Here is a 27611-nt window from a genome sequence, read left to right on the forward strand (position 1 = left end):
GGTTGCTTTAAAGGTCTCATGTAACATAAATCATTACTATTTTATAGATTAGATTAATAATCCATCGCTATTGTTTGAGTCTCTCTACGACAGCACATTTATGTAATAATGGTCCTTCATTCATTTACACTAATTAATGCAATAAGCTGCTCAATTAGTGATCTAATTAGCAAAACTGGTTATGTCTAATATATCACGATGACTATAGTGGAAAATTATGCAGCTGAACAAAGGTGCAGTTTTACAATTAAAATTTCCATCCATGGATACTTGAGCCAAAATTAAGCACTTGCATAATCCTTCCATTCTGGTGCTTCGGTTGAAAGAAACACCACTTTATGTTTTGTTTTGCCTGTAGTTTAATGTCCTCTGCATGAATTTTGTTTTGAATGACTGTAGGGGTGTTGAAAATAATCATTTTTAAGATGCATCATGGTGCACACACGGACAAGTCTGCATCGATGCATCGATGCATTGGCGGCACATAATCGATGTAGACCCTCCCCTCGCAGGTGGTGCAAAGGCTGAGTAAATATCTTATCATCACAGTGAAGCAAAATGCACCAAATGTTAAAAGCGGATGAATGTGGACATACTGTACTTATATGTGGTTTAAAAAGCAGAGTGAAGAACTTTGAAATGAGAGTTTTGGCTGTGACCAAATTCTCACTTCTGAGAAACTAAAATTAGAAGAAATTGGTACATCTGCAGCTATACAGAATGACACTGAAGGAGGATTTCTACAAAACCATAGGCTGTATATAAAAAGTGGACATAGTCTTTTGCCAGAGGAGGCCAACCCGGAAGTAAACATATACTAAACAGCCACCAGGTAACTCTGCTTGTTGTAAAAAGGCGTCCATTTGAATGTAAGTTTATGTGAAAATAAACCAGTCAGTCACTGAGACAATGGTCTTATTCCCTAACTTCATGTCTTCTTCAATAGTACATGATGTCTATTTTCTAACTTATGTCAGAGAAAAATAGACAATAAAGCACGGCATGTATGAGCGGTCACCAATGTGATTGACAGCTTGTGTTGTCAAATAGGAGCCTGGTTGTTGTACAACCTCAACATGGCACTGTCCAAAAAGCCACTCTGTATGACCTCTATAGAAGAGGGTCATGCAGTGGATTCAGGTCACTGACTAACATGCTTCTTTTCAAACACTCACTGTGATGTTGCACTGTAATCAAATCCTGGTAAAGGTCATTGTTTTATTGCAATGGAGTGACTTGGTAACACTGAGGGCTCTCTCTGGTAAACAGTCATACAGCATAAAGCTGACTGTTGTGACATTAGCCTGCGGGTGTCAGTCTTATGAGGAGAAAGCTGTCTGATACACACACACACACACACACACACACACACACACACACACACACACACACACGTCCAGATTGGGAGTACAGATAGCATCAGTGCAGCTCTTTCAATAGATGAGCCATTGGGGATACAGACAAGATAGCGTGAAAGAAGGAGACAGGGAAAAAGAAACCCTGAAACTGAGTGAGACAAAGACAGAAGAATGGCCAAGGGAAAAATGAGCGAGACAACAAATAGAGTGATATTACGTGAGAAAACAAAGAGGGCCAGAAACAGAAAGAAAGAAAAGACAGAGCGGCAAAAACACAGAGGGGAAATAATGGTTTGCACGCGTTCAGGAAATGAGAAGCGTGAAAAAGCCATTATTGCCGTATGAAGTTCTGAATCTCTTCAGGCCAGAGTGTGTCACTACACTGACTGAACATGCAACCATGATTCACACTCCCAGGAGCCTCCAAGGACCACTCCAATCCTGCTCCATCACCCCCAAATGGATAGCCAGAATGGAAATGGGGCATGACAATAAATGCCTTCAATGGATCACTCCAGCTGCAGGGCCATTGAAAAGGTCAAGCCTGTCACAGGAAGGGTGTAACTGGGGTGAAAGATCACAAAGGCAACCAACAGCCTCACCTATCACGCTCCGTGCAGCACATGGAAATGTCCATCAACATCTCTTTATTACATCACTCCTGTTTCCTAATATAACAGGACATTTCTATCATGCTACAGCTTCCTTAGGCGGTTGATGGTAGGATCCTGTGGTTAACACTGAATATGAAAGGGGCTTTTACACTCTGCATGATGCACACTAATGAGGCAAATCCAGGGAAAAGTCATTATCTCTCACTCATCCTTATTTAAATGTATTCCAGTCTCAAGGCAGGTGGTGCAGGTAAACACAACTTTCAGTGGCACCGATGGCAGAGTTTCCATTTGTTAGCAGAAACATTACAATGCTTTTGGGATGTGGTGAGGGCATGATTAGCATTTCAGTCAGTACAGTTATATTAAGGTGTTTTTTAAGTATTTACTGCAACAACAATTTGCATTTTTGAGTGATTATATCTGATGTGTGTGATGTTCTCTCAACAAAGACTGCCCCAGAGCTAAAGAAGTCAGTAAAATAAGCCCACACAACGTGTAAATGTGCATTTAAATGAACATCAACACATATTGAAAGGGAATCTTTAAAAATTTGGAATCAGAATTTTTGCAGGTAGTCAATGTTTCTTCTCATTCATCTCCTTTATGTTAATTCTTTTTTTTCTTTTCTTTTTTTTCAAAAAAGGTTTGAAAGACTACAGCAACAACTAGAATACAGTCATTTTGTAGCAGTCTGGCAATTGATTAGGAGTTATCCTTCAAAAAGGGACTTATTTGGTCTTGGTTTTTAGTGAACTCAAAAAGACAACTGATCTGCTTGAAGAGCTTGGTGTTGTACAAACAGTACAGGATTTGTTTTATAGCTTAGCGACACATTTTCACCCTGTTGATTGCATAGTCACATAATATGCATAATCAGGTTTTATTATATAATATTAAACTCAGGAAATGTTTACAGTGTCTCATTCACTTCGTACATTAGAGCAAGCGTGGGAAGGTCCAGCTCGTGCTATTAAAGAACAGAGGACCACAGTCATGCAATTACTATTGTAGGTTCTTTCATTCAGGAGTGGTAGACAGAAAGATTAGAGTGGTGGTAGGGTGGTTATGCTCAGTATGATGTGAGTGTATGAAACATTAAGACTAATTGTCTGCCTGCCAAAACCGCTGAGAAGCTCTGTTTACGTCCGCCAGACTGTAATATTTGGCTAAAAAAAAAGGACTTAAATCTTTATGGATGTATCACTAAGCCATGTCCAAAACCAGTAAAAACAGATTTTCCACCTTCCCACGATTTGCCGTTCACATCAGATGCTGTGTTACTGTAACCTAACACACACGTTGCAGAATGATATTATAGCTTTAGTTTACCCTGTGGCAGCCCTATAGACATAACATTTGTGCAGTGGAATTGATTTTCCAGAGGAGATGTTCCTGCAGACCACACTGACGTTTAAAAAACAAGGAGTAGGGACGGCATACGGAGTGAAACGTGAGGGGTGTTAAAAGAAGATTGTGCATGTAACAATAAGACGTTTCTATTTTTTTTAAGATACATGCCATGTTTTGTGTGTATACTGTATATTATAAGTCAGTGATGTCATAGGTGCCTGGGAGGAAAAAATGCAGGGGTATGTTAATGTATGATTAATCCTTTAATATGGACTTCACCTCGGGCAGACAGTGCTTGACAGGCTGGAAGTGTGTTGTAGGGTGTAGTGAGGAGTCTTGTGTGGACTAGTAGATTGAACGATCTGAAGAATCATAAATATGAGCCATCTCAACACTGCTCTTTTGAAAGCCATTGATGCCTGTGCTCTTCGATCACTATCACTGTAAGAAAACCAGATCAGTGCTGGTAAATACAAATTGAAGGACACATGTTTTATCATGTGAAAACGGGTGAGTTGTCGAAGTGAATAAAAGCAGACCCCTGCATTGTCTCAGTGGCTGTTGTTACTCAGCAGCAACATTTCTCTAGAAACGGTAAATAAAGCCTTTAATCTACTCTCATGCACAAATAGTGGATTCATAATGGCTTATTGAGGGTACATGACGAAAGAGCATGGACTTTTCAAAGTCTCCATTTCTAAGCGGGCCAGGAAGAGGAGATTTGCTGATTGAAATCATTAGAATAGAGTTTCAGAGCAGAGGAGGGGTGCTGGCAGACTGGTGTGTTTGAAAGACTATATTTAAAGGATTTTCATCACTGCTTGAAGGGGACAAGACCTGTGAGTATTCTTCAGAGCGATTCACTGTTCGATGTCTTAGTAAAGCTGACGCAGGTATTAAGAGAAGAACATTTTGGGGAAAGCAGGAATAGGCTTCCAACTTCCTGATGTCCAGACTACAGTTGTATTTAGCAGCTCCATCTCTTTCAACACAAAAGTGCTGTGACTGTTTGCACTCATGAAAATTAAGACCATACGGAAGAATTGTTCAACTGCCCCCTCCCACTCCTTTTGTTGGAGGACCATGGGAACCTAACAAACAATGGTAATCATTGGTGGGATGAGGGCCATATGGAGGAGTACAGGAAACAGAGAGCAGGAAAAGATGTCCTCAAGGAGACAGAAAAGAAGTGAACATGCAGAGACTAAGAGGAGACTGTGGTCAGGTTGTAGAAATTGCGGCATGAGAACTTGGAGGCTGGCCATGCAGCTGAAGGTTAGAGAAAGATTTGGCTGCTCCCAAAACACACACATACAAGGACACACACTTAAAGACGCCATGACGTCTCGCTTTTGACTTCGCCGGTAATTGTGTTTAGGTCTGGGCACTTAGGTATTCAGTGGCTGTGATCAATTCAGCCCTCTTTGAGACTGTAGTAAATGTGACGACTGGATGAACAGTCGTGTCCGGTAATAAACACATCCACCTCACTGACCCCTCGTCGTCAAATGCGCTTCATTTTCATTGGCGGCTGTAGCTCAGTTCCTTTGTCTCATTAGAATTCACAAAAGCATGATGGATACAGTGGATGATCAATGCCCACTCTGCATCACTGTCATCCACGATTGGACCATATGCACAGTCACTCAACCTTGAAGGCGGCCAGTTGTCTGGCCCTTATGTCGCTGCATGCCCCTTGTGTCAACATTGAGCCTGGGAGCATTCGCTGTGAATTCTGTGCCAAATTCAGTCTTGTTCGCAATCGGCATACATCTACTTTATATACTTGCATGCATTTCGTAGTATGGGTGCGTGTGTGTGTGGTCCAGTGGGATGGAGGAATGTCACAGCCTACAATTTAGGTGATATTTAGTTTTATGAGGTCTGTGTTATGCTGTGACCAAGAATAAATGTACGAGTATTGAGCCATATAGGCTCATTTAAATTTGTGAATGAGCGTTCTACAAATACAATTTGATTGATTGTAATTTCACAATCAGTAGGTGCCTTAAAATAAACGTTTGCATGCAGGAGAACACTATTTTGTTGTGAAAGAAATGACTCATCCTCCGTGTGTCCGGCTCAAGTTGGACAGACGAGTCTTGGGGGACAGACGAAACCTATTACAGTGGCAGATTGGGAATGGTTGGTTGCGCAGAGTGCACCATCCCGCTGGGTCATCATCATCCATATGTTTAAGTTAGGTGGTCGACTTTGTGGAGCACAGACTGGCCTCATATGGACACACATTTTTAAGATTGGACGGGTCATGTCTGCGTAAACATAGTAATCATCTGCTTACAAGGTTCCCCAATCTGCAGCGGAAAAAAACCCAGAGGTTTTGGGAATTTACATGTATACTTCCTCTCAGCATGAATAAAAATCATCACCCGAGATGAATCTCCGACTCAATCCCATATGTAAACACTCATGGAGGAACCATTTCCGTGAGTGCACAGCTCATCCAAAGGTCTGGCAGCTTTAGAGCTAACCCTGCTTAAGCCAAGTGACATCTTAGAAGTCTGGGGGTTTCTGTTTTCTTTGGCTCTCACAGGATGAGAGTGCAGCCGAGCATTTAAGATGAAAACCCAGCCACAAGGAAGGGAGGCTGTTAAGAGCACACGGATTCAGGTTGCAGTTGTTGTTTGTGGAAGCCATGTTAAGCTGATTTGTTTATATCCAGTGCAGGTTCTGCATGGAAATCTTAGCAGCAAGGAGGATATCGCTGTTAATGGCTTAAATATCGTACACGGGTTTAATATATATGCCCGTCAGTTGTGATACACAGAGAGGAGATGATTAAACACGAGGCCAACTGAGGTCACATAACGGCAAATCACTTCCTTTGTCTATTACATTACATGGGTCATGCAGGGATTATAACTTGAAATTTAAAAGATTTACTTAGGTAAGATGTAGTACATGATGCTGACCTGAAAATCATGTCCTAACTTAAAGGACAGGATTTTAACTTAAATAGGTTCTCATTGTCTCAACAACAAGTGACAAGAGCAGCTGAAGTGACACTAAAAGACATCAATTTACTGTGTCTGGAAGAGAGATTTCAAACATACACTATATGGACAAAAGTATTTGGCCACACCTAAGTTAAGTATTGAATTCAGTTGTTTCAATCAGGCTTTGGGCTAGAGTAGTGAAGGTCAATTTTAATGCTTCAGCATACCAAGACATTTGAACAATGCTATGCTTCCAACTTTGTGGCCGCAGTTTTGAGGAAGGACCTTTTCTATTCCAACATGACTGAGCCCCACTGCACAAAGCAAGAACTAGAAAGACATGGTTTGACGAGTTCGGTGTGGAAGAACTTGACTGGCTCGCACAGAGCCCTGACCTCAACCCCATCGAGCACCTTTGGGATGAACTGGAACAGAGATTGTGAGCCAGGCCTTCTCGTCCAACATCAGTGCCTGACCTCATACATGAGGTCAAATTCCCATAGAAACACTTGAAGAAGTGTGGAAGTTGTTTTAGCGGCAAAAGGGAGACCAACTCCATATTAAAGCACTGTATATGTTTTTGAATATGTCATTAAAGTCTCCACACTCTAGCACGGCAAGTTTAAGAAAAATATTGAAATGGCTGCGTGACGGAGGCCTTCAATTCAACTACATGGATTGTTGTATACTTGGTGGATGTTCAGCAGCACAACAGCCCTGAATTTAATCCTCCCCACACCAAGGTTATAATGTACAGTTTGTGTTGTACAAATACGTCATTGATTTGAATGGGGTGGACAAAACAAAAGGAAGAACAGTTTAACAGCATCACAAAATGTAGCCTCTAAAATGATCATATAGTTGAATCAATAGGACATGGGGAAGATTTATTCCAAGACTGTTTTATTAGATTGCTTTAGTTTTGGCAAGATGTCCTTAATAAAATAACAAGTTTTTATGAGCCTTTCTTTGAGCGTTTGCGTGTGTGTGTGTGTGTGTGCGCGTGTATTACAAACAGCCTCATTATAAAACCAATTAAACCCACGTTTCTCTCATTATGGAGCTGTGGGACTTAAGGAGAGATTGAGGACCTGTTGTTCTCCCTGGGGGTTTTTGCCCGGTCAGCTCTCTTTTACATGATAAAACCACTTTTCAATCTGCTGAAATCAAATAGCACAGATTGCTCTTGATGGGTCATTGTTGGAGATCATCCCACATCCCCTGACCCCAGGTCAGCCTCATCATGCCCAATCTCACAAAGGAGACCACAAATGCCAAAAGCCAGAAGACGACGATCACTTTGGGGATTTTTTTTTTTTTTTTTTTTAACATGGCGCCTCCCGCAACCCTCATGTGGAGGATAAAGCAGTAGAGGATGGATGGGTTTCAACACATTCTGGTTTCTGTTTGTACTATTTATGAAATCAGGAGTGTGGGAATGAATAGTATGAACTGTTATATAAATTACTGCATGGGACTTTAAGTATGAGGAGGAAAAAAGGAGGATGGGACAAGCAGGAGCAGGCAATGAGGGTGAGAAAAAGGAGCTCGAACTGTCGAACGAGATAAATTAGTCTATAAATAATTATTAAATCGGATTGCGCATGGTGTCAAGGTAATGACTGGTGAGAGAAAAAGTGTCCCTTTATGATCTGGAATCAGCTGAAACACATCACATGTCATTGTTGTACTCATTTCTTTGGTGTTTTTATATGTGATTCCCCACCTTCCTTGAAACACCACAGTATTTACTCACATACACACACAATGTACACAGACCCCCCCCCAGCCTCCTTCATTGGAAAGGCACAGCTGCCTGGAAGGTGGAGGTGTGAGTGATTGATGAAGTTCTGGTGCCCATGGGATCCAATCATATAATCAGCTTGTATTGAACAACTGTCCCAATTGAGAGACTGCTGTGCCTCTGCCACCGTGTGAAGAAACAAGCCCTGGCACCCATTCAAAATCTCTTCCAGTCGCATTTGGTTTTGGTGGCGAGGCTTTGTATCTCCACATGTCAGGACGCACGCTGGACTGGTATAATTGTACTTCAGAATTTAAATAGAGCTTCCACCTGGGTTTGCATTGCGAAGGAGTTTTTTTTTTTTTTCCATTACTGCACCATGGGTGAAAGATGGAGTTTATGAATGTTAATAAAGAAGCACTGCTTAGTTTTTGTTGTTTAAAGGGCATAGGTCAATGGCCAAGCAATATAAAGGTTTGTCTCCGTGGTTAGTCACAGAAAGTTGAAACACTTTCATTATGGAGGGAGTGCTACAAGCGGGTAATTGACAAGTCAATAATAAAAATATTTTCGGCTTATTCTTTAAAAGCATCTGTGGTCTTCGCATGGCTGTGTTTTTCGCCAACTCTAAAATCAGTAAGCCACTTACAGCAAAGACAGACCTGCAAAACCTCATCTTGTTTGTAGGCAGAAGTGGGAGAGGAGGATTGAAAAGCCTCCACCAGTGGGGCATCTGTTCTCCATGCTCACATTTAATGAGCCCCAAGAGACTGCTGCTTGAAAGTCATTCCAAAGTCAAATTAAGGCTGAGCTCACCGAACGTGTTTCAAAACTGTAGTGCGTCAGGGGTGGATTTAGGTTAAGTTGGCAAGCAGCACATCAATCTGCATCAGCATCACCTCCACGAAGAAAACCCAGTTTCTTGGTGGCATTTAGGAAGATGCTTTCGGAGCCAACTGCACATAAGTCAATGTGCTGAAATGCAGTTCATGAAGTACTCAAAGCATTCACGTCAGTGCAAACTCCACACCTGGGTCATTTACACAGACCTTCATCAAAGCATACTTTTTATGTATATAAAAAACAGTATTTGAAACCCACAGGTAACCGTTCCTTCCTTTGTGCATTTGAAGGTCCTTTGAGTCACAGCACAACAACTCAGCTGCCTTTTCTGAAGACTCCTCCAAATACTTTTTTTTCTCTGAGCAACGAAGGATCCAGGATTCAACTTAACACAATAGCTAACACAATTAAAAAAGCCTAAAAATAATTACGTGCCATTCTTTCCACGTCTAGGTGGTCATGTGATATGGAACTCACCCATAGAGCAGACTGTCTAATTGTTCATCCTCCATGGTCTAGGAAGGGTAACTGACTGTCATGAACTGGATCTTCTCATTTATTGTACCTCATAATTTAACGATGAGTACGTTTTCCTTACCTGCTTTTAGATACCTGCATCCACAGATTGAACTCATATTTGTGAAGTTACGTTTCTAGCAGGAATCTGTGTGGTTTCAGTGACGTACTTCTGTTTCATATTCAAACAAACTCAAGCTGTTCAATGTTCTCATTGATTAACAAACGAGAGAGTTAACTCATTATCAGAAAAGACAATTTGTCGGCATAAAATGTAAATGGCTTCTCAGGTGTTTTCGCAGTGAGACTTCTAAAGGCATTTGCTTCTTACTGAAAGCAGGAATCAGGAAAATCCGGAATGCAAAGCACGTCATTAATGATAAAAGTAGAATTAGTAGTTGTCTATATCTGAAAACAACGACGTTTATTAGATGTCTCATATCATTTAGAGGATAACACCTGTGTTCTGGAGAGATACTGAGCTTTTATTTAAAAGCAAAAGTAAGAATATGATGATATGCAAGTAAAGACAGCTCACTTTACAGATGTAGAGTTTCTAACTGACAGTATCCTGCAGCACGGAGCTCACTGTCTTCCTCTCTGTTTTCTGTGTCTCTAAAGATCAGGGTGGACGACCCTCTGGAGGGAGGAGTGCTGTACGAGACAGTGACTGTGATGAAGGATAGCAGCGCCATCCTCCGGGACATGGCCTTCTCCCTGGACAGGAAATCTCTCTATGTCATGTCTGACTATCAGGTGAGGAAACGCCCTCGTTTCACTGCTGCTGTCAGGAGAAACAGTGAGTGAGTGATGTAATGTAGTGAGACCGTCTTTCAGATCAAACCCCACTGGTTCCAGGTCCTGTGAGAACGAGTGTTTGCTATGCTGACACGTGCTTCTGTGAGATACTGTACATGTGGCATGCAATTTGTAGTCAAAAGCATTACTTGACATGAGGAGGTGCACTATAGGAGGATTTATGCCTTCAGGTCTGTGGAGAATTCATTAGACATGCTTGAAAATATTTACATTTCCACTGAGGGAGTCAGGATATTGCACAATCAAATGTTTAGCTTTGATCTGGCACAGATAATAACATGAATGTTAATATTACCATTATTGTGTTAATTCTGGGAATTAGCAATAAATCCGATTTAAATCAAAAACATCCTACCGGATGACTATGACTTATCCCCTCAACAATGTGGCAAAACTCTCTATTATTCACACACGTACATCCACAGTAGGGTTTGTTAAATATGCAGGCTGTGTGTAAGGGGATGGACCGCTGTTCTAATTACTTATCCATGCGAATCGACTTACAGTGCATACGCAACACAAACTCAATAGAAAATTGTGGCTGCATCCCTCCCCATCTGCTCCTCACTTGGCCTAGCATCACAGAGGTGAGCAGTAGTTGTTGTTGTTGGATGATATTCCTGCGTTCCCTCGAGATAAGAAGGAAACAGTGGTAATCACTTGCAACACCCATCAAGCGAATATTTTGGCGTGGCTGCGAGCACTGTGAAATGCAATTACGTTTCAGTTAGGCCACACTATTACCAAAAAAACGAAAAGATCTTGTGCTCTCAGTTGTCTTCAGACTCCTGGAATGCATTGAGCTACAACTAAAACCATTGTGACAAAATGCTTTGGCATCATTTATTTCCGAGTGTTCCCAAACTCTTTTGTAGGAGCCTGAGAAACAGTCTAAAAAAAACAAAGTTTAAGAGAACAGATGATGTCACTTGAGGAAGCATGGGGGAGTAGAGTCGGTGCTGTGCTGGATTCTGTCTTTTAAAACAACTCAAGGCCACTCTTCCTTCTGTGTGATAGACTGGAAGAGACAAGGCATCACTTATTGATGAGCTCTGGTCGTTTAAGGAGAGACACGTGCTTCCGTCAGGAGGAGAGCCAGCTCTTCACTCCACCTCCAGTGACACACACACACACACACACACACACACTGTGATAAACAGCAAAAGCCAAACCTAGCTTGGCCAGGCATTTTCTCTCAATATTGGAGCAGCGCGGGCTGTGTAGCCATCAGAGTACAGCCCTTCTCTCTCATGTCTCCTTCACCATTTCTGCTCAGCTTTTAATCCAGACTGAGGAATCCCCCAGGGAGAGAGAGTCACTCGGAGATTTCGCACATTTACAGTAGATCCCAGAGACGAGAGATTTACAGATTCCTGGGAGCCAAACAATTCAAGAATGATGTGGAATGAGGAGCGAGGCACAGACAGATTTGGCTGGGATCAGCCGACCCTTATGGAATAACAATGAGCCTCTCTGTCTCCTGCCGAGTGAAACACGCAGGGTTAGCATGATGATGAAGAGTAAGGAGAGAAAAGGAGGAATCAGCATGTTGATGTAGGGATATGTCCATTTGTGTGTGTGTGCGTGTATGTGTCTGCAATCAAAAAGTCATTTAGGAGCCATCATCGAAATGAAAAAAAATTATCCCAGCATTTAATCTTTTTTTTTTTTCGTTCTGTGTGGCTTTATTTTGATTATTTCTAAGAAAAGTAATGCTTGGTATCTAAACACACAACCTCACTGAATGTCACTCAGCTGTCTGTAAAATGATGGCTAAGGCTTTAAATGTCAGAGGGGGGCAGGGTGACTCTGCTCCAGGGTTTTTCCAGTGCAATCTGTCAAAGTGGCACTCTGAAAAATTTAAAATAATTGCTCGAAATCCCACCCATGCACTTCTTTGTTTCTCTCTGGCCCTGTCTGTCTATCCTCCCTCCCTCACCTGTATATGATTTTAATGTACGGTGGTGGTTTCAGGTCTGCTTCAGGTCTACTTACTCCGTATCATTTAGTCTTTGTCATTTGTCGAGTTTCCCCGAGACCAATTGAGAAATACAGTACGTAGAGTACACGTTGAGCTCATTTGAGTTTCATCACGTTCATTTTAAATTTGATTACTCAATACATTATTTGAGCTGCTGCACAGTCCACGCAACAGAAATCCAGCCATATTTGAAGATACAGTTTAATATTGCATGGATGTAATTTCGAGGAGACAGAGCCCGCTGTGCAGCCTGTGTGCTTAGCAGGCTTTGAGGAAAAGAACACAGAAATGTGACATGACAAAGATGTGTAGTTATCAGCCTCCAGCTGGAGCCACTGTTTATAAACTGATAAATGTACAGACGGGCGACAAAGCCCTACAGGCAATGAGAGGGATCAAGGCATTGTTTAATGAACATAACAATTGGTCTACGCCATATGCTACATAGCAGTGACAGTCACTAGATCTCAAACCAACTAAAAACCTTTGGACTGACATATTGGACAGTGCTCTCCATCATGATCATCAAAACAACAAATAAGGGAATACCTCTAATAACATACAGTATGAATGAAATCGCTTCAAAGTTCATTCACACCCAATTGACTGAAATTAGGTTTAAAACCAAAACATGAATAACAAACAGGTGATTAAATCATGGTATTACTTGTCTTGATGTGCCCTAAATTTAAAATCCTGGCTACGACTAATATATCCAGCCACTGTGCGATACCAGAGCCAGACTGACGATGTAGGATGACAGCAGTGCAGAGGTTTGTAATCAGCAAGGGTGAGACTTTCCTTCTGGGGTTTTCTTTGCTTGTTCTAATCAAGTTTGTTCTGATCAGTTTCTCCTGAAGAAATGATCTCAGAGAAGTCAAGGCAAACAAAAGCTTGATGAGGAAAACGCAGCATCTGCTCATGAATGATTTATGAGGCATTTACAGATCATTGAGCACAAACCGAGTATGGAGGCTAAACTCAATGGTCCAGCGACCGTAGAAAGAAGACACACGTATACGTGGTGAGCAGAATATGATCACTATTTTTTAACTGAAACATTGGAAACACAGTTTTCCAATGCACCACAATCATTACAAACTTTACATTTTTAAATATAAGGATCACTCCTGACTTTCAATACTAATAACACAACCTGCACTATTGACTATCTCCACCACAGCACCTGCTATTTAGGGACAATTCATTGATTAATAAACAACTTCTTAAATGATTAGTATAAATGTTTTCATAAATGTGATATATTCTGGAGTATTTGCTCCTTTGTGACAGCTAAGTGATTTATTTTGGCCTGTGGACAAAATGAGACATTTAAGATTGTCATTTTGTTTTTTGTGGCATTTTCTGACATTTTATGGACCATAGAAGTAACGATTAAATCATTTTAACTCTCTTCAGCCTTGCATGACCATTTATTGTTACGGCCACATCTGCACAACCAACCCCCACTTGACCTCATTCGGTTGAGTGGCGACATTTTAACCTACAATGACCTACACTTGTGGGAAACGCGGCATAAATGTTGAATGAGGGACTATATTAGATTGTCAGATTTTCTTTTAATTTGGTTACTGCGATGTCCTTCTGAACAAACAGCAAATACCTCCGAACATTGTTTCAGAGGCGGAATTTTATTTTTTACAAAACGACTTATAGTGCATGAATAGCAACTGTGTCTGTATCTGAACAGCTGGTATCCAGTAATGAGGGAAAAAAACATCCTCAAGACAAAAGAACAGTATCATCATACAGTGTACGATGAGTGGGAGACTCATGAGCGGATCCACATGCTGAGCTGCTATCATATCTTAGTGCCCTGTGGACACAAAACCAAGGAATACCAAGGCCACTAAACCAACTCTGATGTGCAGCAACATTAGACTTTCAGCGGGGCAACAGAAAGGAGGAGATCCATAGCTCTCACCGTGGAAAGGTCACGCTGCCTAATGGCCACAAACCAAGTTTGTTTGTTTAGATGAGCTCCAGTCCACAACAATTCATGGATTATTCCAAGTGCGTCAGATATGGACTTTTAAGCCTTAGGCCCCACCCGCACTATAAATTCATTTTGCTAATGGAATGCACCAAATGGGCTCTGAACTGCTGAAGAAAAGAAAAAAAGAGAGAAACTTATTTTGTGTAAAGCAGCAAATAATCCATTTCGTCAACACAGACCTGAGAGAGCACCCATTTATGCTATCAAGAGCACCGGAGACACTCTAATCCATAATCCACTCTTCATTTGTGATTGTTTACATCAGGAAATTGCTTTCACCATACAGTTAAACAGTATAAAATAGCCAGGCTCAGGCTGCAGCTCCAGCCTGGTTTTGTATGTGGTATAGTGGTTTTGTAAATCGTGGAACGTGCTCGCTGTGTGACAGCAGCATCTCTCAGGCAGCTAATGGACAGCTTATGTTTTGCCAGACGTGCACGCACGGATGTGGCAGCAATAGCAAAGATTGTGGCTGTCTGACAGTCTTTCTGCTTGTATGTATTTGTATGGGGGAAAAAATTGTAAGATAAACACAAAATCATTACAATTGCAAGAGTCCACAAATATAAAGGAAAGTTAAATAAAGGTTCTGCTGCCAAAAAAGCTTTCAAAACAGCTGTGGTTAGAGCACAATATTGCATGTTCCGTTACATATTTGTGTCACAAGCAAGAACTAGAAAGAAATGGCCTGTTTTCCTCTGGGATATTTCACTGTGTGTACTGTGATGAGACTTCCATATATTTCAAAATAGTCAACATGATGAAATGGCCTCTGGTCCCTCCTCATCAGAGGGCCTTGCTCTTTCATCAGAATGTTTTGGTAGTGGGCCCTCGGCAGCCATATTTAACTTTTATCACACAAACATGTAAGAAACTTTATTCAAAAACAGTGACATTTACATAAAAGCACAGAGTAACTGAAGGCTAAACAAAATGTTTGTCTTGTTGTTTCTGAATGATTGGTGTTTTGTTTGTTATGGTTGTATATATATATATATATATATATATATATATATAAATATATATACAGTTGACTTCACAGTATCAGCATAGTCCCTTAAAGCTGCTGTGAGATACTTAAAATACATTTTAAAAAAACACTCTATATTCTGACAGCTATCATTGATCTTGAGCAGCCATTCCCAAATTTAAATGTGCCGGGGCCACTTTGGAAATCTGAAAATCCTCCACCCACACCTTCAAAATCAAAACTATGATCGACTAGGATCAATAATTCCCATATTTGTTTTCATGTGAACATGGTGATGGGAAAAATCCAGTGCAGATTAATAATCAGTTCACTCCATAGGCTCCATGTAATATTTTGAAAGGTTTAGCTTCACGACAAAGTGAGGAGACGAGAGAATATAACACACAATTTAAACGCCATATACTCCTTACAAGTATTTCTTAAAATATACCGTACATATTGTACAGCAATTTAAAACTTAATTACAAAACTGAAAATTAAAAACACCACGGTCCACCAACAGTACCACCGTGGTCCACTAGGGGGCCGCAGCCCACCCACACTTTGGGAATGACTGATCCAGAATTTTTGGTCAGTGACCATGGGTCTGTATTCCACAAAACTCTATCCAATCAGGAGCCAGGAGTCCACAAATAGGTGGTCCTTTCTGCTCATGAGGTTAAACTGTAAATAAATGTGTTCATAAAGTGACATAGGATGATAAATGGTAACTGCAGCCACAGACAGGAAGTTAATAAAATGACAACATTTCTGACAACAGCTTTAACTCACCACTGTGTTACTATTTTTGGTATCTCACTTCATTAGTGAAATGCCACAGTCTGCATATTCCCTTTAAATCACATGAAGCATCGTAGTCTTAAGGTCTGAGAAGTGGAGCCTAAAAGCCGTGGCCATAAGGGGGGAAACACCAAGAATTTCAAAATAAAGCTCATAGGTGAAGACAAATAAAATGACCAGAGTGGGCTTTACTGTCTCTTTAAGTTTCCCATCACGCGTGTGATGTGAACTTTGACTTGAAAGTAGAAATAACAGAGGGGAGAGTGATGTTTATATTTTTTTTACTGGAAAACCTGTCACATTTTCGCACTCACTCAACTCTCTGATAATATGTCTGTGCATCTTTCTTCAACCTCACATTTGAAACCTCCCTGTCATTCCTCTGGTTTAGGTGGCTCAGGTTCCCGTGGAGGCCTGTGAGCAGCACACTACATGTGCCGAGTGCCTGAGCTCTGGTGACCCTCACTGCGGCTGGTGTGTCCTGTTTAACATGTGAGTCTGCTCCCTTATATCTTCTCCCACGCTGAAATACACATGTCACAGCCGAGGGATTGGAACCACAACCACAGCAATGGCTCTTTCCAAGCAAGTGCATAAAAAAAAAAGCTATCAATAAATCCTAAGTGCATGTGGTCATATGATTTGTGCGGTTGGAAACAACAGACTCCCTGGAGTTTGCCCATTTTTATCAACAGCTGGTGGGAAAAGCAGAAAACGGAAGTTGGACAATGATCCCTCGTAAATAGCATTATTGAGGACAGCACATACTGCATGCCCACCAGATTTCATTGACTCTCGGGTGAATGAACGATAGGCATTAATGAAGGACAAGAGGGATTAGTCTGGCAGACACAGCAGGTGAACAAACTGGACCTCAGCATACCCAGGGAACATTTTGGACCTGACAGAGCCAGCTTATCTTTGCCATCTTAATTATCTGACCCCTGGGTTAGCTCGCATAATACCTCCATATAGAGCAAAGGGAATTCAGGAGATTAAAAAAAAACAAAAAAAACTGGGTTTCACAACCAGCCGCCGTGTTTGAAGCTGACACCCTCCCCCCCCCCACCCCCCCCCCCCCCCCCCGTTTGATCATGTGATGTCTGCATTTCAGCCAGCAATATATTGATGGTGATAAGAATTGGTGCTCTCATTGTACGATCAAATTGGCAGTGACTTTAGAAGGGGGAAATCATTTAAGTTTTGTTTTAATTTAAATTACCTCATTTAAAAGTTATTTCCCCCCCCTTTTTTTTTTCCCTGAGTGCTGACTGTGTCTGCAAGTCCCATTACACTGCTTATTTAAATTAATGCCTCACACTTATCAGTAAACAGATAGGCTGCTGTTCCCTCAAGTTACCCTAAGTGAATCATGAGCTCTCACTCTGCAAAATGAGGCCACTTTATTTTTATGTCCATTAAATCCAGATTTTGTTAGCCACTCAATCATCTCACAGGGTGTCATGCGCATCGCTTTCAGGATTTTACTTTCCCACCCCTAGCAAAGTGTCCTATCAGTCAGAGACTGTGGGGGGGGGGAGTTTGCGTTTGCTGTTCAAAAAAAAAAAGCCCAAAGGAAATGGGAACAAATGGCTCCATCAGACAAAACACAGTGAATAAAAGAGGCAAAATAAAAGGCAATGAAAGACAGGCTGAGATGAAAGACAACCCCCCCCCCCCCAAATTTTTCCGAGGCACTTCAACTGATGAGCGGTCAGAAGGTGACTGTCTATACTCCTGCGGCTCGGGTCCACCTCAAGGAGCCGAGCCAGCAACAGCTGTCAATGCCTTTCCATTCCGCCTTTATATTGTGTTGTAATTACAGCAGAGGCCTCAATGCGCTTCCAGCTCTCTCAGGAGGTGCCACCCAAGTACCGTCTCCCCTCTGTGTGTGTGTGTGTGTGTGTGTGTGTGCATTTCACATTTAAAAAAAGAACGACACGATGGTGAACAGCCAGAATATTGTGTGTTTACACTTCCAATTTAATTCTGCTGCTGCTGAGGGACTCTTTCTTTTCAAGACAGCATTTAGGAATGGTCTGTCTGTAACTACTGTGCAGAGAGCTCCTATTCTGCCTCATTCAAAAAAATCTCTATAAATACAATTACATTAAAACCCTCATCAGCAGGCCCTGATAGTAAAACTGGACACACAGTTGAAATAAAATGTACCTCCTCCCATAACTTCAAATGTAGTTTTACTTCTCACTTCTCTCATACAAGATTATTATTTTAAAGGTCATTCTGTGCTGCCGACCCTTTCACTTCTTACTTTTAATTGCCTGTTGGGATCTGGGAGCTGAAATGTATTCTACTGTTGCACTCAGTGTAATTTACTCTGCTGAAAAGTACGGTTAAAAAAAAAAAAGCAGCAAGAGAGATCACACATCTGAGCTGTGCAAGAAAGTAAGAAAGACAGTGTACGCGAATGGAAGGAAGACATAATATTAATACATTATACCATCATTCTGAGTAAAGAGACATGATTACATTTATTTAAATATACAGTAAATAGGTTTCCCTCCATGTTTGGAGGAGTCAAGGTAACCCTTTTATGAGGGATTTAATCTTGTAGTATACTACTAAAAATATAAGGTAATGGAAATATGTTAAAAGTAAATATAATAGCATAGTTCATTGACCAGGTTTTGTTGAAAAAATATGATTTTGTAAGGTGAGAGGTTAAAAAAGCTTTGGGTTTGGTTTAACTTTGAGGATTTAGATGCTCTTTTGTTTTTGTCTTTTTGAAAATTAACCAGAATCAAAATCCTGCACTCAGTCTCCTTAGAGGCATTTTGTATTCTTCAGTGAGGCAGATATTATTGTGTATTATTATGTAATTGTGTCTTGCAATTAACCAATTATCGTGGAATCACTGTGTCACGACATTACGCATGAGTTAACTGGCAAATTCCCACTTAATGCAAGCTCTAATGTTTAACGCATATAATATTCATTCTTCCATCGTGGTTTAGCGTTAGCATGCTAACATCTGGGGTCCAGCTGCCATTAGTTCTGCAGCTATTTACTCCTGAGGGGAACATGAATGTCTTTGCCAAATATGAAGAGACCCCAATTCATTTAAAAGCTCCGCCAAAGCAAAAGTCATGGGATCAACAAATTCAGCCAACTTCATCCTGTGGGAACCATGAACATCGGCGCAAAAACAGTGTATGCAAGAAGTGCTGGATTTGCATACTTTTCTTTTTTTAATTAGCTTTACATGCATCTGCATGTATACTATGCACACGCACACACACACGCACACACACACACACACACACACATACAGTACATGTGTGCATCTGTTTAAATATAACATAATTGGAAGAACAAGAATTACATCAATTACAAAGACTTGAGTAGAGTTCATAAGGTCTTTGCTTCACATACAGTGCTTAACAAATTTATTAGACCACCTGTTGTAAAAATCAGAAAATATTATTATAATTTGACATCTTAATCAAGAAATAATAACGTGCTTTTAGTATTTTATTCAGTTTGATTTATATAACAGCACATTTGAAAATTCATGGATAACAACAATAATTATATTTTAGCGTTAAAAATATCATTTTGGTTTAAGAGCTTCTACATTCAGGTACTATTCGTTAAGCACTGTATATTTCTGTATAACTAAAGATAGTGAGAGTAAAATCTGGCCATAGGATTGCTTCTCTATTCGTACCCATTTGTAATCATGTGTCTGTTCTGCTTGACAGGTGCTCACGCAGGGACAGGTGTCCGAGGGCAGAGGAGAACTTCCGCTTTGCCACTGAAATTGACCGCTGTGTGAAAGTTATCGCTCACCCGGACAGCATTGCAGTATCAGCACATAGTGTCCCAGTGAGTGTGCTCATCATTCCACCACTGTCACTTCAAACATAATGTGTTTTATGAGCAGTCACCACAAGTAGATTGTAGAGCCCGTAAATGGGTGTTTTTTTTTGTAGAGGTGAGGGGAATTTATTTTTGGTTTAAACGGAGACAAATGTGAAGGGGAATAAAACTAGGTCGGAACCATTTTTGCAGCAATTAGCTGCTTTGTCTGTCTGCATCTGCATTGAACCAAAGGTTGATTAAATATCCTAAAAGCTTATTTCAACAGTTTTTCTTCAGTAGCCGTTGGAGCAAAGCAACATTATTACCAGAGAACAGTTTGACATTTTGAGAAAAACACTTCAATTTGTTTAAATGTTAAATATGACGTTCGAGTCAGGATATAATCACCTGCACAAAGACTGAAACAAGTGAAACACCAGGACTGGCTTTCTCGTTGAAAATGCTGCAGATCCTGCCCACCGCCAACACTGGAATCATTTGATCTTATTCTATTTCTCATTTGTTTAATCCATACAAATATAAAAGTGTGAAAATAACATACTGTATTCTAACAGGGAGCTTATATGCAGGAGTATATTTCCTGGGCAATCGGTATTACTGAACCATTAAACACTAAATTATTCAAATCTTCAGTGAATAAAAGACACCATAAGATGTTAGTGATGTTCACAACATCTATTATTTATTTCAATATTCACTCTATAATTAAATAACTAAAAACTGGACTTTTTGCCAACTTGTCTACTCAGATTATCTTTAACATACATTGGCAACAATGATTTACAGTCCATGTTATTTGGTGTACCGTTATTGTGCTGTCTTCCACCGCTGATCACCTGCCTCAGAGATGTTGTTCTTGTTTAACAATAACAAATAAACACAATAAACTAGACTCTCACAAGAACAGGTGAACGTCAGGTGATTATTCTGGACCAGAATCATGAATTAGACAGATAACCTAAACAGGAATAAAAGTGCTGGTACATAAAGTAGTGAAATTAAAAATGACAGTACCGGCCCAGTTCAAGTACTGTGAGTTACTGCACTTGCAGCTTTTGTGTGCATTTAATAAAAGAGATAATGTGTTAGAGGTCACTTTGGCCTGAACACAGTCCTCCTTGTTACCAGACAAAAAACAGACTGTGACACAGGCCAAACTAACGTTTGATACATCTTCTTTCTTTTAGCTTCTGCTGGAGGTGAATAACGTTCCAGACCTTTCTGCTGGGATCACCTGTTCATTTGGCCAGCAGGCCCAAGTGGAGGGTCACGTCAAAGGGAACAGAGTGATGTGTCTGTCCCCAGCTGGCAAGGAGGTCCCTCAGATACAAGAGGGACAAGGTAAGTCCAGAGTTTTCTGAAAACACTGCCAGCTCCCTTTTGTTTGAAAACTCCAGAGTTGTGTTAAGCTGCTTTTCCACGACATGGTTCCAGCACGACTAGACTTGCCTCAGATCAGCTTTTCCATTAGTGGTAGTACCTGATACTAGCCAATAGTTTGTGTTGTGTCGCGTATAAAACACAGCGATGACACCGCTCACATTGAGGAGGTACTATACTGTAATGGAAAACCAACCAAACCGCGTAGAGTTGAGCCGTGCCGTGCCAAGGCGAGGCAAGTCGTGCCAGGACCATATAGGGGAAAAGCAGCATTATAGCGTAGTGTAGAAACTATGACAGTTACCAGCATTGATTGGTTCTTTTGAGCTACAACTTGACTATAAGCTGTGAACATAAAGCTCCATTAACACTCCACTAACCCTAACCACTTCTGAGATTGAGCTATATGTCGATCGTTTTTATCTGAAAAGGCTGTTTTTAAATGCACATAACATACTGTGACTGTGACCATGGTCTAAATTAAAACCCCCTCAGTCCATAAGTGTAAGTGAACAGAGATAGATTTGAAATGATTATCTTGTGTTTTTGAGATAACACATAAGAACCGTGACATCCCTCATGATGAGGCAAGAGTGGACTTTGATCTTTGACCACAAAGTTTTAATTCTTGAGTCAACAATTTAAGTTCATCTTTTTGAGTCCAAGTGGACGTTTGTACCACATAGGAAATGTTGGTGAGATATCGTAGTCACAAAGTAGAAATGTTGAAGATGACCAGTGAAAATATTTAAATATCAACACCATATAAAAACCCAGCAGTCGCTTTTTCACATTGACCAAACCTGCAATTTTTAGTTTATCCACAAAGTTTGCACCAACAAGCTTTAGAACTTCCCTCCTAGAATATACAGTAATCCTTCAATTGAAGTTTGTGACTGAAGACAACAGCAATATGCCCTTACAGAGACGCAGACACCAGGTGGAGTGAGATGAAAGTATTAACATTTTTCTCATTTTTACCTCCTTTTTTCCCTTCATTCACTCGTCCCTTTGTTGTCTCTCTCACCTTATTTCACTCTGTACTCCTTTCTCACTTTTTCTTCCATTCCCTTGCCTCCTCTTTTCACTCATTAAACCCCCCGCTCTCACTCTCAGACTGGGCCGGCGTAGAACTTCGTCTAAACTCAAAGGAGACAGGTCAAATGGTTGCCAGCACGGAGGTGAAATTCTACAACTGCAGCACACACAAAACGTGAGTCAGACCGTCACACGCCCCTCCCCCCCCCTCCCTTTCTCTGATTTGTTCAATAGATGGTGGAGCACAACTTAATTTAGGGCAATGATGTACTGATGTACTGACGCTCACAACCCCACTTAAGATCGGGCTGTTAGATAACCTCCAAGTTCAATTTATCTGTCAAGTTTCATTTCAATCAACATGATGCACTTGCCATGGTCTGTCTGCTTCCAGTTTGTTCAAATTGGCTGTTAGGGAGTGGACTACTCTTTGCACTTTCATTTTCAATTCAACTAAACTAATACTATTTTTTTTCCCCCCAAACAAAGCAAAAACAGCCCCAATGATCATCGTTTTAAATTATAATCATTACACGTTAAAATGTTGCCAAGCAACTACAGTGTTAATGATGGAGACTCAACACGAGTGTAACTGTTTCCTAGGACTCGTTGACTGTAGTCCTCAGAGGCCCAGCCATAGTTGTGTTTGTTGTCAGACTTTTCAGATTTCCCGCCTTTCTTTGGTGCCCTGAGGTCTGATGAAATCATGTAAATTACAAAGGAACTCATTTAAATTGTCATCAATTTTTCCCCCCCCTGAGAAGCTGCTTTGACTTTGATCCATTTTGCTTGTGTCAAATGTACTTAACGTAAGAGACGAGGATAAGAAGGTTTCCATTGTGCACTGCAACGCATTAGGATGCATGCAAAGAAGCAGCGTTTGGCAAATTAGCAATTTCACAAGTCGCCGTGGCAACAAAAGACAAAGACGTGAATATGCACTCTAACCACTCACCTTTATCGTGAAATATCTTTGTTTATGAGTGGTTGAAACTTTTGAAAGTTGAGAGTTGATTGGGTTATATACGGTGGAACATTTCGTTTGTGTCGTACATTTCTTAACAAAAGACGAATGAGCGAAAAATAAGATAAAAACAAACACAGTGTTGAAAATAAAAAAAATAAATAGAATACATTTTCACAAGCAAATTGGACACTCTAAATTGGCTGTAGGTGTTTGAGTGGATGGTTGTTTGTCTCAGCCGCGATCCTCATGTGGTGGATAAAGCGGTAGAAAATGGATGGATGGACATTTTCACAAGCTAAAAGCAATAATAAAGGATTTGCTCTCAGGTTCCCCCGACAGTTGATAAACAGTATTATGTGTTACAACTGTAGTGTAAGTGGGGTGAGGTTGTGGTAGTGATGTATGCTGTAAAGTAGTCAAATTTTGCAGTTCTTTTTGTGCTATGGTGCCGACCAGAAACCCAAATTTCCATCGTGCCAATGCAGGCAATGCAGGCTTTTCTGTGGGTGCCGCTCACCCTGTTCTAAGTCGACGTACCATCAAAATGATAATGGAGACATTATTTGAAGGTTGAAATTGTACATTTTGTTGCTTTAAATGGATGAAAAAGTCAAAGGGGGATTGAATACATAAAATTATCTCACAAGCAGGAAAAAAAAAATGTTTTAAAACACAAGTGCAATAAAATGGAAAATAAGTTTTAAGCTTATTCATACATGCACGACATCACCTTCAAGTGTGCTGTTAATGATAGAGCTCCATAATTACACATTTTATTCCGACATAAACAGTAGGTTGGAGACATTTGACTAATGGGGAGTAGTCACGGCTTAACCATGCGAATTAGCCTACAGTGGACTCACATGACATTTATTCAACGTGCCCTCTGAGTGCAACATGAGCGAGTCTATATAACCATATTACAGAAAAACAGTCGGACGCTCATCACGTCTGCCGCACAACAATATGGCCTTCATTAGCTGTGAGGTGACCATGTGAATGACTGTGATTAATACTTCAGCCCAAACACACTCATAACCTGACACCTCTGTCTCCACCTCCCTCACCTCAGCATCACACAAGCCCCCAATAATTAATTACCCAGGGTTCGCAGCACTCTGCCAGTTAGTTCTATTTATACCCTACCTCCCAAATGTCTTTCTCACTCACACACACACACACAATTACACACAAGCACACATTTTTATGTCCATACTGGCCTTGGGCACCTTATTAATATCAGCATTTAATGGTGCTGCACTACATTTATTGGCAATTGCAGCTTTCTAAGAGCTGCAGTGCTAGAGTTCTGCTTGTGGTTTTAAGGTTTTATCATATAGTTGGACCTCATCCTGGAGACTGATAGTGCATAGATTCATTTATGTGTTTTTTTTTTCATGTACAATGCTACACCTCCATTGTGCACAGCTAAGTCCATTTTGCCCCCACAGGAAAATAGAACAAGATCCATTTTCAGCACTCAATTGCTCTGTTTGACATATCAGCAGCTGTGAATCACATTCAATCTAATTCTCTCATCTGTAGACATCTCAGTGCTTCTCCCAAACCTGTACCAGCACCACCTCCATGTTTTTCAACCAAAGTGTGATTAAATCCAGTCCAACAGCTCAATGTTAATCCACACAGTATCCGAGCCAGATACATGGCACAGTTCTACCCATCAAATATGCACTTGGCACTTTAATTTCAGAGATGGTTATAATCCGGAACTGCACCAGGTGAATTACATCGTTTTCATTTAAAAAACAAACAAAACAAAACTGAGGTGCACATCTGTCAGGGACACTGTATGTCTGTAATTTATGTATTACATGCTTTCATTTTGTATTCCACTGTTACAAGTGTTTAAACCCTGCTCAGATGTCATGCTCAAGGTCATCCACAACCAAGACTTCCCTTCATGCTGCTGCATAGAAACTGAAAAAAATATGATTGTTGTTTCCATGAAACAACAAGATACTGTAATCCTTTATCAGCGTCCCAGTTCAATCCTCTTCACGCAGGAGAGGAGGAACGTACACTACATGATGGATAGAAAGTACATAAGGATTACTGTTGAACAAATGACTTACTGTGTAAATGCAAAATACACTCATTATGCAAGCGGTGCTATTAATGTTTTGCAGGCACCATGTGCAGTAATGTGATCATTCCCTCTCGCAGGTGTCTGTCCTGTGTAAACAGCACTTTCCGCTGCCACTGGTGTAAATACCGCAACCTGTGCACACATGACCCCAGCAGCTGTTCTTTCCAGGAGGGAAGAGTCAACGCCTCAGAGGTACATTAGCACAGAGACACCGCAGAGTTGCTCTTTCATTAGCTAATTAAATTGCTCCTTTCAAGAGCACCATCTATCTTTGCCAATGAGATACTTTGACTGTGAGGAAACAGTCAAAAAGCACAGCAGAGCCCCAGTGCAGAGAGGTGATCAATGGATACAGCACAACTGTACAGATATGGGATTTGATTATTAATCAAAGTATTGGTGGTGAAATGTCCCAAGTCACTATTAAATAAAACTTGTTAATCTGAAAAGGAAGTACATTTCTATGGAGTCTATGCAGTAGCTGAGAGGTTTTATACAGAACCCCATTGTTGACATGGGGACAAAGGGAAAGCCAGGGCACAGCTAAGTCATTATGCTATCTGTTTAAAAATGTGAAGCCTATGCTCTCAAGAGATTTAGAGATTCTTCTTTTCTTTTTTTTACTGGACACAGCAATTTTTGGTAACCATGGATACATGTACCAAGTTTATTAGCAAATCCTCCCTTAATGATATTTCAGTCTGAACTAGAATGGCAGACTTACGTGGAGGAAAAACAGCGACCATGACTAAATAGAATTGCCGTAAAGAATACAGTGATGCTGCAAAGATAGAAAAATTCCAATAATAATACTACTGTATATTATCAATCAAATTGCACATTTTTATGAATCTAATATGGGAGAATAATGTACATTGGGTATTTACATAATATTGCCACACATAGCATATGTATATACAAAAAAAGAGAGCGAGATACTATATGGAGCTAATATCCAGAGGAGTAATTAGTGATGTAACTGTTATTTACATAACTTACTGTGACTGATGGTATGATGGATGATGATAACTGTGAATAAAGTTACTGTGTTTGTTTTCAAAGGATTGCCCTCAGCTCCTGCACTCTGGGGAAATTCTCATCCCGGCCGGTGAAGTCAGACCCATCACCCTTAGGGCCCGGAACCTTCCCCAGCCGCAGTCTGGTCAGCGGGGCTACGAGTGTGTGGTGCACGTGCAGGGAGTCAGCCAGCATGTCACGGCGCTGCGCTTCAACAGCACCAGTGTGCAGTGCCAGAACAGCTCGGTATGACCTCAAACAGTCCCAGTGGGAGTCTCACAGCTGCCAAATGAGGTAGACAGCTTGGATGCTGTGCAGGCAAGGTAGATAGGGTACATCAGTGGATACTGCCTGAGGTGCTGAGCATATTGAGGAGAAAGTAGAGGAAGGGGAAAGTGAGTGAGGAGAAGTGCACAGGAGAAAGGAAGGAAGTTTAAGGAAAGGAAGAAGTTTTTCTTAACACGAATTATAACTAATTCACATCAATATGGTTTCATCATCATGTCTAAATGTTTTTGACCCACCAGAATCACAGGATTGGGGACATGTTTTGTTGCACAGTGCAAAAGCCAGGATACATTTCACTGCAAAGCATTTCTTGTTTCTCTGTGACAATGAGCAAAAAGGCCATTTTATTTAGATGTGGATGATCAGCCATCCCATTCAGGGTTTGCGTCCCTACACATCAAAGAGGAGAGGAGCAGCCAACCATGGCAGAAATGACAGATGGTTAAAAGCCTCGTCTCTCTGCTGCCCTTTCATCCTTTCATTTCCCTCCCTTCTGTCTTTCTCCATCACTTTTTTTTTACCTTCATTCCTTGTCTCGTTGGTATTCTTTCTCCTTGCATGCACTTTCTGCACACTCCCTCATTCTGTGTTTCTGCTTTGCAGTACATGTATGAGGGTGTGAAGATCAGTGACCTGGCAGTGGACCTCTCCATTGTATGGAACGGCAATTTCATCATCGACAATCCCGAGAAGATTAAAGGTAACTCTGCAATCTATCACTGCCAGACCCGAGAAGTGTAAAGCACTCAATCCTGGGGGATAGGTGGGCCACTGAGAGCACTTCGAGGCTTCCAAATGGCCTTGAGAGAAAGTTCTCAATAGTAGGGAGTGTTATCAAATAGGACCCAATCACCTGTGATCCCAGAGGCATGAACAGTAAATCTTCATATTTGCTTAGTTTCGCTCCTATGGCTATGACCTCTTCATCATGTGAGAAAAAGTGTCTGTCAGTTGTTGTTATTGGTTTTGCACTAAATGCATCCCTGTCCTGATGGATA

General features: G+C 40.9%; 1 protein-coding gene across 2 annotated transcripts in view; it reads left to right on the plus strand.

Annotated features, from left to right (window-relative positions):
- The window catches only part of LOC131460858 (plexin-A2-like), a 72430-nt gene that overhangs the window by 15503 nt on the left and 29316 nt on the right, over positions 1-27611 (plus strand). For both annotated transcript variants that reach the window (XR_009240421.1, XM_058631714.1), the window contains exons 4-11: positions 10007-10141; positions 16365-16465; positions 19696-19819; positions 21004-21157; positions 22313-22409; positions 25386-25500; positions 26371-26571; positions 27217-27313. Coding sequence is in view for 1 of the 2 variants with exons in the window: in XM_058631714.1 (XP_058487697.1) it covers positions 10007-10141; positions 16365-16465; positions 19696-19819; positions 21004-21157; positions 22313-22409; positions 25386-25500; positions 26371-26571; positions 27217-27313 (1024 nt within the window). In the remaining variant the exon portion in view is untranslated. The remainder of the gene's footprint in view (positions 1-10006; positions 10142-16364; positions 16466-19695; positions 19820-21003; positions 21158-22312; positions 22410-25385; positions 25501-26370; positions 26572-27216; positions 27314-27611) is intronic.

The sequence above is a fragment of the Solea solea genome, chromosome 6 (assembly GCF_958295425.1).
Source record: "Solea solea chromosome 6, fSolSol10.1, whole genome shotgun sequence".
Lineage (NCBI taxonomy): Eukaryota > Metazoa > Chordata > Actinopteri > Pleuronectiformes > Soleidae > Solea > Solea solea.